This window comes from Rutidosis leptorrhynchoides, chromosome 9 (genome assembly GCF_046630445.1).
Source record: "Rutidosis leptorrhynchoides isolate AG116_Rl617_1_P2 chromosome 9, CSIRO_AGI_Rlap_v1, whole genome shotgun sequence".
Lineage (NCBI taxonomy): Eukaryota > Viridiplantae > Streptophyta > Magnoliopsida > Asterales > Asteraceae > Rutidosis > Rutidosis leptorrhynchoides.
Window position 1 is genome coordinate 295354329 of NC_092341.1, and position 13042 is coordinate 295367370.

General features: G+C 36.8%; 1 protein-coding gene across 1 annotated transcript; it reads right to left on the minus strand.

Moving 5' to 3' along the window:
* Positions 1–350: 350 nt before the first annotated feature.
* On the minus strand, positions 351–3024 carry LOC139867678 (inactive TPR repeat-containing thioredoxin TTL3-like). The gene is made up of 5 exons (XM_071856040.1): positions 2188–3024; positions 1840–2035; positions 1366–1538; positions 944–1274; positions 351–648 (listed from the first exon to the last, which is right to left on the minus strand). Exons 1-5 carry the CDS (start codon positions 3006–3008, stop codon positions 454–456), a joined length of 1716 nt encoding a protein of 571 aa, XP_071712141.1. The 5' UTR covers positions 3009–3024; the 3' UTR covers positions 351–453.
* Positions 3025–13042: the final 10018 nt, after the last annotated feature.

Here is a 13042-nt window from a genome sequence, read left to right on the forward strand (position 1 = left end):
TTTCATCCAAACACATCCGATATATGACAACGAATTAATGGACGGTCTATTAAAATTGGAATGCAGTATGCCTATAATGATTGGCCGACAAAAAAATCTGTCTGATATAGTTTTCATTTTTATAACAAAAAAATATAAATTCAACAAAGCCGTCTAAACACTAGATTTAATTTATTAATTTTTGTTGCAAGACACTTTGTTTACTCTACATTTTGGGCCCGGATATCTTATACGGACCCAACAATCAAAAATAGTCAAATATGACTCTACGTTATACTCCAAACAATCCAAAACATAAAATAAAACCGATATCACAACACGCACACACATAATAAATAAAATAAATAAATAAACAAATTAAAACCCGTAATGCCGACCCTATCTATAATATGTGTTCGCCCATCAGTTTGGCTTTTAGTCGATAATTATACGTTTTTCATCTTTTTCCTTGTTTTAAACAGTGATTAAAAAACCTCCAAATTCTTGTGTGTTACAATCATCGATCAGTTTTACACATTTGGTATCCGCAATGTGTTGCTTTTCAAGTTGCATTCGAGCTTCCATAGATTCGCGCTCGACTTCCTCAACCCCTCGTGTTTCGTGGTTCAAAACGTCATAATCTTGAATTGCAGCCTCCCATCTATCTAACTACAAAACCAAAAATGACATCGTTGTAAAATTGTTTAAGAATTGCTTTGCATATCATTTCTATTCACTATATGACAATATATTCACTATATGACAATATATAGGAACAAAATGGGCTACAATGGGCCATGGGCCAATACAATACAAACTACTCACTCTATGTCGATATCAATACCAAAAGGGTCATTAGCCTAGCAGTTCAACGTCAAATTGACATATGTATATATTCATGATAAGAGACGTTTGAGTATTTATCATTTTAAAAAAAATATCGGATATGAATTATGGTTTTTACCTTGGCATTGCATTGGGCTCGTCGAAGTCTAGCCTTGGCGTACGAAGGTCTCAAATTAAGGGCGATTGTACAATCTTCAACCGCTCTCTCAAACTGGCCTAGTTTGTAACGACAAGCAGCCCGATTGCATAACAGTACTGAATTATACGGTTCATGATCCAATCCTTCACTATATACATTACATGCTTCGGAAAATTGTGATGCCTTGAATATCTTGTTACCAATTGCTCGAGCTTTCGCCAATGCTCGTTTTTTCCTTGCTATTTTAATAACCTCTTCTCTTGGGTCTAGCTCTGATGCTCGTATCGCAACACTTACTGCCTCCTCAAACCTACATCAGATTTCACATATGGTACAACTTATCAATGTTACATGAATAAGTATAGTATGTTATGCAATATGTCACTATATAAGTTGCTAACCTGCCTGCTGCCAAATAAACTTGTGCTTGAACCATTAAAAAGTTAGTAGTAACCGTTGATCCGAATAACTTGGATGATATGTTAACTTCGATAATTGGTGCATTTTGAAAACCCAAGTGTGCCTCATCGTGCCTATGGAGGTTTAGCAACGCCTCGGCTTGCATAGCGTAGACCTTATAAAGCGAATCATCGTACGTTAGAAGTTTGTTTCGTTTAATCAGAAAGTATTCGAGTATGTACCTAATATATTAGATAGCGTTTTAACCAGTTAAACTTGTAAATATATAAAGTTTTTCATATTTAAACTACTCAGAGAAATGAAATATTAATACTCAAACTTATATGCCCTAACCGGATTATCAATCCACAATATGTTGCTAGTGAGATTTAAACCCGAGACCTTTTAATTTGTGAAGTTATCACCCAATCACTAGGCTATCTAGAAATAGTAGTATGATCGAGTTGAGTTAGTACCAGAGGAGACGAATCTGCACCCAAAGAAAACGCAAATCGGCTTTCTTTTAATAATCTTTTCCAGTCTTTCACCATTCTAGCCTCCAAACACGCAACAATTTGTGCTTTAACAGCTTGTACCTTTGCAATATCGGGCCTTTCGGCTTTCTCACCCGAACACTTATAGTGACTCAAAGCTTTATCCGCTTCACCAAACCTAAAACGACCACATTTTCAAAAATACAAACATTTAGACATTCTCGAACTCAAAGTAGCAAAAATAACAAAACTTCCACGCATCGTCATGCCTATGAAGTTGTACTCTACAAGTCACTAATGCGTAAAACGCTCTGTTCACAATTTTAGTACCTAAGATACAGAGATGCAAGACGGTAATGAGCCCGGTGATACGAAGGATCAATCCGAATAGCTACTTTACAATCAAGAATTGCATCAATAAGCTTTCCTAAACCAATTAAAGCCGCACTTCTATTACTATAATAACTAGCGATACTCGAATTTATTCCTATTGCCTCTGTATACAATGCGATTGCTTCATCAAACCGTCCTTGTTTGTACTTTTCGTTACCCATGTTTTTAAACGCCTCATGGTCCGTTTTCTTAACCGAATTTCCATTAATATTTCCTAGTTTCCCATTGTAACCTTTTCTGATATCCGGTTTTTTCTTCATTAAATTTCCCAAATGTCCCGGAACCAGGACATGGTTCGATGAGGCTCGATAAGTCGAACCAGTGGAATTTGGGGTACCACGACCCGATGTTCCTAAACTTAACTCGCTAGACGTAAAACTTGGCTCTTTTCTAAGTTGTTTAGTGTATGATACATTTGTTACTTGTGACACACTATATAATGCACCTTTTGATGGTGAATTATACTTGGTATTATCCGGTTTTTTAACCACGGTTGGAAGTGTTTTGGTGTTGGGTTTTAGTAGTGAAGGAGGGTGTTTGTGAACGGGTTTTGAGTATCCTGAGTATAGTATTTGGGTGGTGGTGGTTTGTGGTGGTCTTTTTGAAGTATGGTTTACTCGAAAATGAGTTTTACGATGTTCTTTCGAGGCTTCAAGACGAGGAACCGATGAAGTTTTTCGGGGTTTCGGACCGAAAATGGCACCGATGAAGCCGCAACCCATATCTTTTCCGGCCATATGCTTTGGTGTGTCGGCCATATGTTTATTTTTTTTGTTTAGCGAAGTGCTTTTTTTTTTTAAAGAGAATATATGAAGCTTGTTCCCTATATTGAAGAAATGGTCAAGGCATTTTTGTCATATATATATGTGTATATAAATATAAATGAATGAAAGTATTTTGCTTTTTGATAAATAAAAAAACGCTCCGTAACAGTTACTCCGTATAATTTATAATTATTGTTGCATATCGGATTTGTTTATGTTATATAAAATACCTTCATATTCATAAAGTATTAAAGTTAAAAATAGGTTAAAAACTTACACGAATGTACCAATGTCGCCTAAAAACTCATTTTCGTTCTACTATCACCTACAAACTTATAAAAAAATGCTAATATAAAAAAAATAATTTTTTTAACCGTCAACCAAAATGGTTGGTTACGTGGCTTCTAAGTAGTCATGACACGTCGGTGATACATCGAAACAGAACTGAAAGTATATGGGCGACATCGGGACACAACTGAAAGTATATGGTCGACATCGGGACATATAAAATGAATTAAAAAAGTTAAATAATTAACTGGGCCGGTTCAGCAGGTGACCGGTAACGAAATGTTAACATCAGCACATTTTTTATAAGTTTGTAGGCGACAGTAAGACGAAAATGAGTTTGTGGGCGACATCAGTACATTTATGTAAGTTTATAGTCTATTTTTGACTTTAACCATTCATAAATAAATAAAAGCAGGCTTCAATTGCATTTTATTTTTCTTTTGTTTCTCCCAGTCCCATCCAAATACTTTAACTTATCTGGATTAGGAAAGAATGATGATTAGTTAATATACAATTTTGGCCATTAGAGGATTGCCAACACTATTGTTAATCTTCAGCCAATTACCTAGCCAATATTTAACACCATTGGCAGCAGATTATGATGGGTTAGCCAATCTACCATCGTCAACCAGTTAGTCTTTTTGTAGCATAATTCATCACGGGTAAATTGGTTTTATTTAATTGTACATGCTGCTTTTAAATTTATACTATGAATTAATTAATTAATATATAGGGGTTGAGGAAAGGTGTGATGGTTGAGAGTGAATTGTGATAGGTTAGTGATGGAAAGAAAATGAGAAGGAAATGATGATGTGGCGTTGATGTGACAGTGTGTTAATATGAAGAATGTCTTCATGAATGGAAATGCTCACAAAAGTGCATATCCAATGCAATATAGTAATCATCACTTTAATTTATTAATTTGTCTACCCAATACTCATATATGTAGAGTAAAAGGATAGGTGTAATTAATTAAATATATATAAATTGATCAAATGATGAATAGTTCAATACGGACATGTTAATAAAAACAAGTGTGTTTTATTAATTGAAGAACGGAGTATTACCATATTATCTATTAAACAAAATTTATGAATAGTATTAAGGTCATTTTCTTCCTTTCATTTTTTCCCATTTTTCCCTAAAAAAAGACCTCCACACTTTGTTCAAAAATTAAAATCGCCCCCTCAAACAGGGGTAAAGTGTCAAATCAACATTTTCATAAAAATTCTTAAATAAATTCCACTCAAATATTCAACGGCTCATATCTTCTCGCCCGCAATGAGTTAAATTTTTCCGACACCTTCGTTAAACTCGAAATAACTTTACGAACACAATGTCACTAACTATACGCAAAACGGACACTTTTTAAAAAACGCTAAATATTTGAGTCCACCTTTTATACACGTTGATTTTTCCTGTCCGTAACTATTTTCATCTATTAACAACATATACATATGAGTCTTATTATTTTTTTAAAAAATTATTTAGTAATTTTTTTGATATTACTCAGTAAATATTCTATTCTTAAATCATACGGAGTGTTAATATAAGCTAACGAGTTAATTGCGTTAAATTTTAAAAATAGCGAAACGCGAAAATACACATATATTGTTAATTTAAGAAAACATTTAAATCTTTGACGGGTTATACCTTTTCGTTCGACTCGAGTTGCGCTTCAACGACGTCATCGTTAGCCACGAAATAATTTTGCAAAATAAACGCAATAAAATACATTAGAAACCGAATCCCGACGCGAAACGGGGGTTAAAAAACTAGTTATCTCTGTCCCATCTTAACTGCTTACAGTTGATTTTTTAAAGTCTTTTTGTCAATTTTATCGTAAATATTTTTATTTGTGTTATATAATATTTGTTGAAAATTATATGAATAAATTAGGTTTTAAAAGTATTTTCATTCATACAATGTTTATCAAATATTATATAACACAAATAAATATATTTACGGTCAAAATTAAAAAAAAAGACTTTAAAAAGTTAATTGTTGAAATTTAAAATGAGACGGAAGGAGTATATGAAAACGTATACAATTTTAATTTATTACGAAGTAGTTTATATAGTGAAACTAGAAAGAATGCGTAAGATAAAAAACGCCTTTGAAAATTTCAATTCTTTTATTTATGTATTTATATAAATATATAAACACTTTCCTGAAAAATCTATTATTTTTATAACTATCTACTTCTTAAATTAGATATTAAATTTTTTATTTAAAGCATTTGATAAATATTACTTTTCAAGTTCGCTATAATAAACTAAATGCGGAATTACATCTTTTAACATTTTTGGCTCATTAACCCGGAGTCTTACATTCTTCCATCACATAAGAGAGTTGAAATAAATTTAAGAAAGGAGTATTATGAAATGAAATATATATAAAAACGTGTACAATATTATTAGTTCATATAGAGAAATTAAAAGGCACGAGTAAAGTAAAAAAAAAATGCCTTTTTATTTTATGTATTTTTTATATTTATATAAATATAAAAAAAATTCTTAGAAATTTATTATTTTTATAACTATTAACTTCTTAAATTAGATATTAAATTTTTTATTTAAAACATTTGGTAAATATTACTTTTAAAGTTTGATATGATAAGCTAATGCAGAATTTGTTGGTGATTTTAGTGTCATCCAACGTGCATTTTAGTTAGTTGTGATTTACTTGAATGCAGGTGTTAGCTAGCTATACTTAACAACGGGTTCGGAGAGTGTGAAGTACACACCCGTAAGAGTTGGCTACTAACTGTCGCGCAAAATGCGGGAGTCAAGGGGGCTGCGACCCCTTGCGGGGTGTGAGGGGCAGCGCCCCTGGCGGGGTCCAAGGCGCAGCGCCCCTGGCTATATACATTGCTTTCATAGTGGGAAAACTGAGTAGGTTTACTAGTAATCCAAACGCTACCCATTGGCGTGCTGTGGTCAGAGTATTCAAGTATTTAAAGGGTATTATGAATTATGGTATCAGTTATAATGGGTTCCCTTCAGTTTTAGAAGGATATTCAGATGCAAGTTGGATAACCAACGTCGAAGATCATTCATCTACGACTGGTTGGATATTCCTACTTGGAGGAGGTGCTATATCATGGACTTCTAAGAAGCAAACATGCATTACAAATTCAACCATGGAGTCTGAATTTGTAGCTTTAGCTGCAGCTGGTAAGGAAGCTGATTGGTTGAGGAATCTGATTCATGAAATTCCTTTGTGGCCGAAGCCAATATCTCCTATTTCCATCCGTTGTGACAGTGAAGCTACTTTGGCTAAGGCTTATAGCCAAATGTACAATAGAAAGTCTAGACACTTAGGTGTTAGAAACAGTATGGTTCGCGGGCTGATTTCACATGGGGTGATATCCGTAAGTTTCGTTAGACCACAATAAAATTTAGCGGATCACTTGACTAAAGCATTAGTCCGAGACTTAGTGCACAAGTCGGCTATTAGAGTGGGATTGAAGTCCACATAAATCTTCCAAAGTGAGACTCCCAATTTCCTTCTAGTACAACGCTAGAAGCTGAATTCAATGAGGTAAGCTTACTTTCTGAAGATTGAAACAAATAAAATTCTGATCCCAAAGTATGTGTTTAGACCTGCAAGTTGAGTTAGATTGAAGTTATTCTTCTTAATAGTTCTTTTGAAAAATTGCATATGCAGGTGCAAGATATAAAAGGACTACCTATGTGAGCATGAAGTTTTGCCGCTTCAATGAAGCTTTGGATTTAGCTGTCAATATGTTCACTGAAGGATTGAGACACATGGCTTATAATAGTGTCAAGATTGTTTTAGGGATATGTAAGAAACTGATGTGTATAATATTTTATAGTTTTCATACAAGTGGAAGGGTTCAATTTCTGAAACACCCTGATACTCGAATTCTCGTAAATATTATACTAAGTGAAAATTCAATTTCTGAAACATTTTCATTTATGCATTAGTTTGTTATGTTTGTTTAGTTATTTTAGTAAATCAAGGATTACACTAAAATGGGGGGAATTTGTTGGTGATTTAGTGTCATCCAACTTGCATTTTAGTTAGTTGTGATTTACTTGAATGTAGGTGTTAGCTAGCTATACTTAACAACGGGTTTAAAGAGTGTGGAGTACACGCCCGTAAGAGTTGGCTACTAACTGTCGCGCAAAATGCGGGGGTCAAGGGGGCTGCGCCCCCTTGCGGGGTGTAAGGGGCAGCGCCCCTGGCGGGGTGCAAGGGGCAGCGCTGTAACATCCCGCCTTTTTCCATTTACTTTTCCGTTATACTATTCTAAACTCCGTTATATGTTTATAACATCTTCCGTTAATACGCGTTTTAAATTATCTCGTTTAGGTAATTCACGCACCCGAACGAAAGTTGAGGGACTAAACTTGACAAGGGATCAAACCCTTGACTAGGTCAAAGGGTCAAACCCCTTTCATCCATTCATTTTCATCCTCATCTTTTACTACTTCCAAATCCTCTCAACATTCAATCCTTAATTCATCATCTAAATCCGATTTTGGAGGCTAACATCAAAACAAATTACATATTTGGAATCCTCTCTTCATTCTCTACGTTTTGATACTAATTTCATCTCGATTTGGTAACTTTCTAAAAACTCTAAATTTCATAATCTTAGTGTTCTTGACTTAAAAGTGTGTTAATTAGTGTCTATGGCTCATTGTGATGTCGTATATGTAATTTGTATGCTCGATCTTGTGATTTGACATAACTAGCATGAACTGGAAAAAGTGTTTGTTAAATCTTTGATTTTGGATGATGAAATGTGTTTAGATGTTAATGGTTATGTGTTCAAAGTGTTAGTTACTTCATTAGCTTCGTTTTGGTGTGTTGATTGACATAAAAACCTTACATTAACATGATTATTGGTTTTGAGATTTTGGTTAGGGTTTGATAAGCTTTATATGAACTTTTGATGTATCAAATGCTATGAAATATTGTTGATAAGTGTTTTGTTGCAATGTGTGTTTGATTACCTTCGAAACGGCATATCATACATGTAAATTGGTTGCCCGAATCATGAAATGCGTTTTTAGAACTTGAACCTTTGATTATGAACGTTTAATGCGGTTTTGGGTTGTTGTAAGTGTTGAATTACTCGTTGAAATGTGTTTATTCGTTTTCCTCGTCAAAATACCTTTCCGATGATATAAGATACATGTTTTGGTTGTTTGCGGATCATTAAATGTGTTAGTTTGGTTTTTAGTTCGTGAACTTAGGAGTTTTCTGCATCAGACTTGAATACGGACATGGATGCCGTCCAGATCCTTGGACGCCGTCCCAGTTTTCAAAGCTGAACGCCATCCAGATCTTTGGACGCCGTCTCAGCCTTCAAAGCTGGACGCCGTCCAGACAATCTGGACGCCGTCCAGATACACTGGCAGGCTTCTGTCTTCGCTGATCATTTTACGGAAAATGTTTGCTATACTATGGACCTCCGATTCACATGTAACTTGTTCTAACATGCTCATATATGATTTAAAACCTCAGAAAAATAGTTCGGGACCCGACCCGAACGTGTTGACTTTTTCGTTGACTTTGACCCGACCTAAGTTGACTTTTAATCAAACTTAACCAAATGTTTGTGCAATCGTTCTAACATGCTTTTATACTTGTACCTTGCATGAAACATGACAATTTGATTCACATGCTATTATGATCGAGTCTTAACGAGCCATATGACTAATTGAACATCTTTGACCAATCGTGACTATCGTTATTGATACAACCTATTTGTTTAGGTCAAGACTAGCATTGTTCTTTGCACACGTTACTCGTCGAAGTACTTATTTGCTCTTGCGCTCAAGGTGAGATCATAGTCCCACTTTTACTCTTTTGCACTTACATTGGGATGAGAAAACATAAACGTTTCTTTCTACTAAGTGAACATAAGTACAGGAAAACAAACATTCTACATACGAGTTTGAACAAAAATCCTCAATTCGATTATCATTAGTTACACTTGCCGGGTGTAAGCGAGAACTTATGTTATATGGCCATATGGGTTTGACAAACCCTCATTCAAACGGTTCGCTACCGTTTACGAATGAAATATATTTTCGAGAAACAGTGTATGTTCTAACACTATTGTGATGGGGTTCTATGGAAGGAATGTTAAGCATTGATAATTGGGTGCTCGTGAAACAAACTTTTGGAATGTATTACTATTATTTCATTGTTGCAAATCTTGTGGTTCACTTGTACTTACTTACTCAAACCTATGATTTCACCAACGTTTTCGTTGACAGATTTCTATATTTTTCTCAGGTCCTTGAACATTTGTGTGATACATGCTTCCGATCATTACTTTTGATACTTGCTTGGATGTCGAGTAAACATGCATACGTGGAGCGTCTTTTGGCTACTTTTATTTGTGTCGCATATGTTTAAATTGTACTTTAAACTTTGTTATGTAACTAGTTTTCGAACTACCTTGTAAACCTTGAAACATCTTTACTTTTGAAATGAATGCGACATACTTTTGGTTAAACGTTGTTTTAAAAGACTTATGACCACGTAACGGGACCTAAGTAGATGGCGCCGTCAATGACGATTTTGTCGGGTCGCTACAGATGGTATCAGAGCCAGGTTGTAGGGATTTAGACTTCATTGGTGTCAACCCCGAGTCATAGGGTACATTAGTGAGTCTAGACTACAACCGGCATATAGACTTGAAGTAGGAATTACTTGACTACTTGTGCATTATACTCGAACGTTTCTACTCATATCTACTTTTATTTCATCTTAATCTCACGTTGTTTAATTTGATTGAAGCACCACCTTGACTTAGTGAATTAATGTCGGATGCACATATGAATTAGGGTAATATAATTTCCGGGATTATATTACGGTGACTCATATGAACGTTCCGACATTATGACACAAAGAATTTAAGGCGAGTCAAGAAAAATTTTTCTCTCTATCCTTATTCCATATCATGATTAGTATTATTGAAAATACTAATCAACGGTATTCTTGTGTTTTGAAGGAACAATGCCTCCTCGTCGTGTGCCATGCCATGAGACTCCCGAACAAGCTCTACAACGAATGATAGCCACCGCCGTGGAAGCGGCCATAGCCGATCACTCCTCCAACAATAACAACCACAACAACAACAATCAAGGGGCCGGTAACTCAAGCGAAGGGTGCTCCTACAAAGCCTTCATGGGGTGCAAACCTCACACTTTTGATGGAACCGGGGGACCGGTTGTACTCACTCGATGGTTCGAACAAACGGAAGCCGTTTTTAGCATAAGCGGTTGTCGAGACCAAGATAAAGTCAAATATTCCACCCACACCTTTGCCGGTATCGCCCTCACGTGGTGGAACACCTATGTACAATCGGTGGGTACCGATGAAGCTCACGCCCTCTCTTGGGCCGACTTGAGAGAAAAGATGATTGTCGAATATTTCCCTCGCGAAGAAACCCGAAAGCTCGAACAAGAGCTAAGAACCTTAGAGGCGGTCGGAAACGATCTCAAGGCCTATAATCAACGATTCGCCGAACTATCCCTGATGTGTCCAAACCTCGTGAACCCCGAATCTCAAAGGGTCGAACTTTATATGTATGGTCTTCCAAAGAGCATCAAACAAGGGGTGATGTCATCCAAACCCGCTAACCTACAACAAGCTTTGAACATGGCCCGCCAATTGATCGAAATGGTTGACGAAATCGTAGTTCCGGCACCTAAGGCCGAGGATAAATCGGGCGGCAACAAAAGAAAGTGGGAACCCTCCCAATCAAGCAACAACAACTTTGCTAAGAAGCCTTACACCTCCGACGGCAAGAAGGGTTATGCCGGGAACCTACCTCTTTGCAACAAATGCAACAAACATCACTTTGGTGAATGTGGCAAGTTAATTTTCCACCGGTGCCAAGGAGTTGGTCATAAGGCCAATGAGTGTAAAAGTGTTGCCCCCATCGCTCGAAAGGGGCCCAAGGCATCAAAAACGGGCACTTGTTATGAATGTGGCCAAACGGGCCATTATAGAAATGCATGCCCAAAGAGGAAAGATAACCCCAATACGCGCGACCGAGCTTTCAACATCAACATCGAGGAAGCCCGAGATGATAATGAATTAGTTACGGGTATGTTTCTTCTCAACAACACTTATGTTACTTGTTTATTCGATTCGGGTGCCGATAAATGCTTTGTATCCAAGACTTTGATTCATTCTTTTAGCACTCCACCACTCCCACTAGATACCACTTATACCATTGAAGTGGCCAACGGGAAACTATTGAGTGCCGACATATATTACCGGGGGTGTACGATAAACATTTTGGGTAATGAGTTTGAAATTGACTTGATACCCATGGAACTAGGAAGCTTTGATGTAATAATCGGTATGAATTGGCTAGCCAAAACGAAATCTCACATCCTTTGTGATCTTAACGCAATCCGAATTCCTATCGATAATGGTGAACCTTTGATCGTCTATGGCGATAAGAGTTGCACTGGACTCAACCTCGTTTCATGCATTAAAGTTAGAAAACTACTCCGTAAGGGTTGTTTTGCGATCCTTGCTCACGTTAAGAAAGTCGAGTCCGGTGAGAAGCACATCGATGATGTGCCAATTGTTAGTGGCTTTTCCGATGTATTTCCCGACGAATTGCCGGGTCTTCCACCTCATCTACCGGTTGAATTCCAAATCGATCTTATTCCGGGAGCCACACCCGTAGCTCGTGCACCATATAGACTTGCTCCATCCGAAATGCAAGAATTGCAAAGTCAAATCCAAGAACTACTTGACCGTGGTTTTATCCAACCTAGCCATTCACCATGGGGCGCTCCGATTTTGTTTGTTAAAAAGAAAGACGGATCCCTACGAATGTGCATTGATTATCGTGAACTAAACAAATTGACGGTTAAGAACCGATATCCTCTTCCTCGCATCGATGACCTCTTTGATCAACTACAAGGGTCTTGTGTATATTCAAAAATCGATCTCCGCTCGGGTTATCATCAATTAAGGGTTACGGGGGAAGATGTCTCCAAAACCGCTTTCCGAACTAGTTATGGTAGTTATGAATTTCTTGTAATGCCATTTGGTCTCACTAACGCACCGGCGGTGTTCATGGATCTTATGAACCGCGTGTGCAAACCGTATCTTGATAAATTCGTTATTGTGTTCATCGATGACATCTTGGTCTATTCTAAAAGCGAAGAAGAACACGAACAACATCTCCGACTTGTGCTTGAACTCTTAAGACAAGAACGACTCTATGCCAAATTCTCCAAATTTGAATTTTGGTTGAAGGAAGTTCAATTTCTTGGTCATGTTGTAAGTGACCAAGGTATTAAAGTCGATCCATCGAAAATCGAAGCCATTAGTAAATGGGAGACTCCTACAACACCTACTCATATTCGTCAATTCTTGGGTCTCGCCGGATACTACCGTAGATTCATCAAGGATTTCTCTTTGGTTGCTCGTCCTCTAACCGCATTAACTCACAAGGGAAAGAAATTCATTTGGGCGACCGAACAAGAATCCGCATTTCAAATCTTGAAAACAAAGCTAACCACCGCTCCTATCTTGTCACTTCTCGAAGGCAATGACGATTTTGTTGTGTATTGCGACGCCTCGAAACATGGTTTTGGGTGTGTGTTGATGCAACGAACGAAAGTTATTTCTTATGCTTCTCGACAACTCAAAATTCATGAACGAAACTACACGACACATGATCTCGAACTCGGAGCCGTTGTCTTTGCACTTAAAATGTGGAGACA

What these genes read in the sequence shown, in the direction of transcription:
- LOC139867678 (XM_071856040.1), bottom strand. Translation starts at nt 3,008, where the DNA reads ATGGCCGACACACCAAAGCATATGGCCGGAAAAGATATGGGTTGCGGC. An exon ending in GTTTATTTGGCAGCAGGCAG is followed by an intron (nt 1,275 to 1,365) that starts GTTAGCAACTTA and finishes AATCTGATGTAG; the next exon opens with GTTTGAGGAGGCAGTAAGTG. An exon ending in GAGCCCAATGCAATGCCAAG is followed by an intron (nt 649 to 943) that starts GTAAAAACCATA and finishes TTGGTTTTGTAG; the next exon opens with TTAGATAGATGGGAGGCTGC.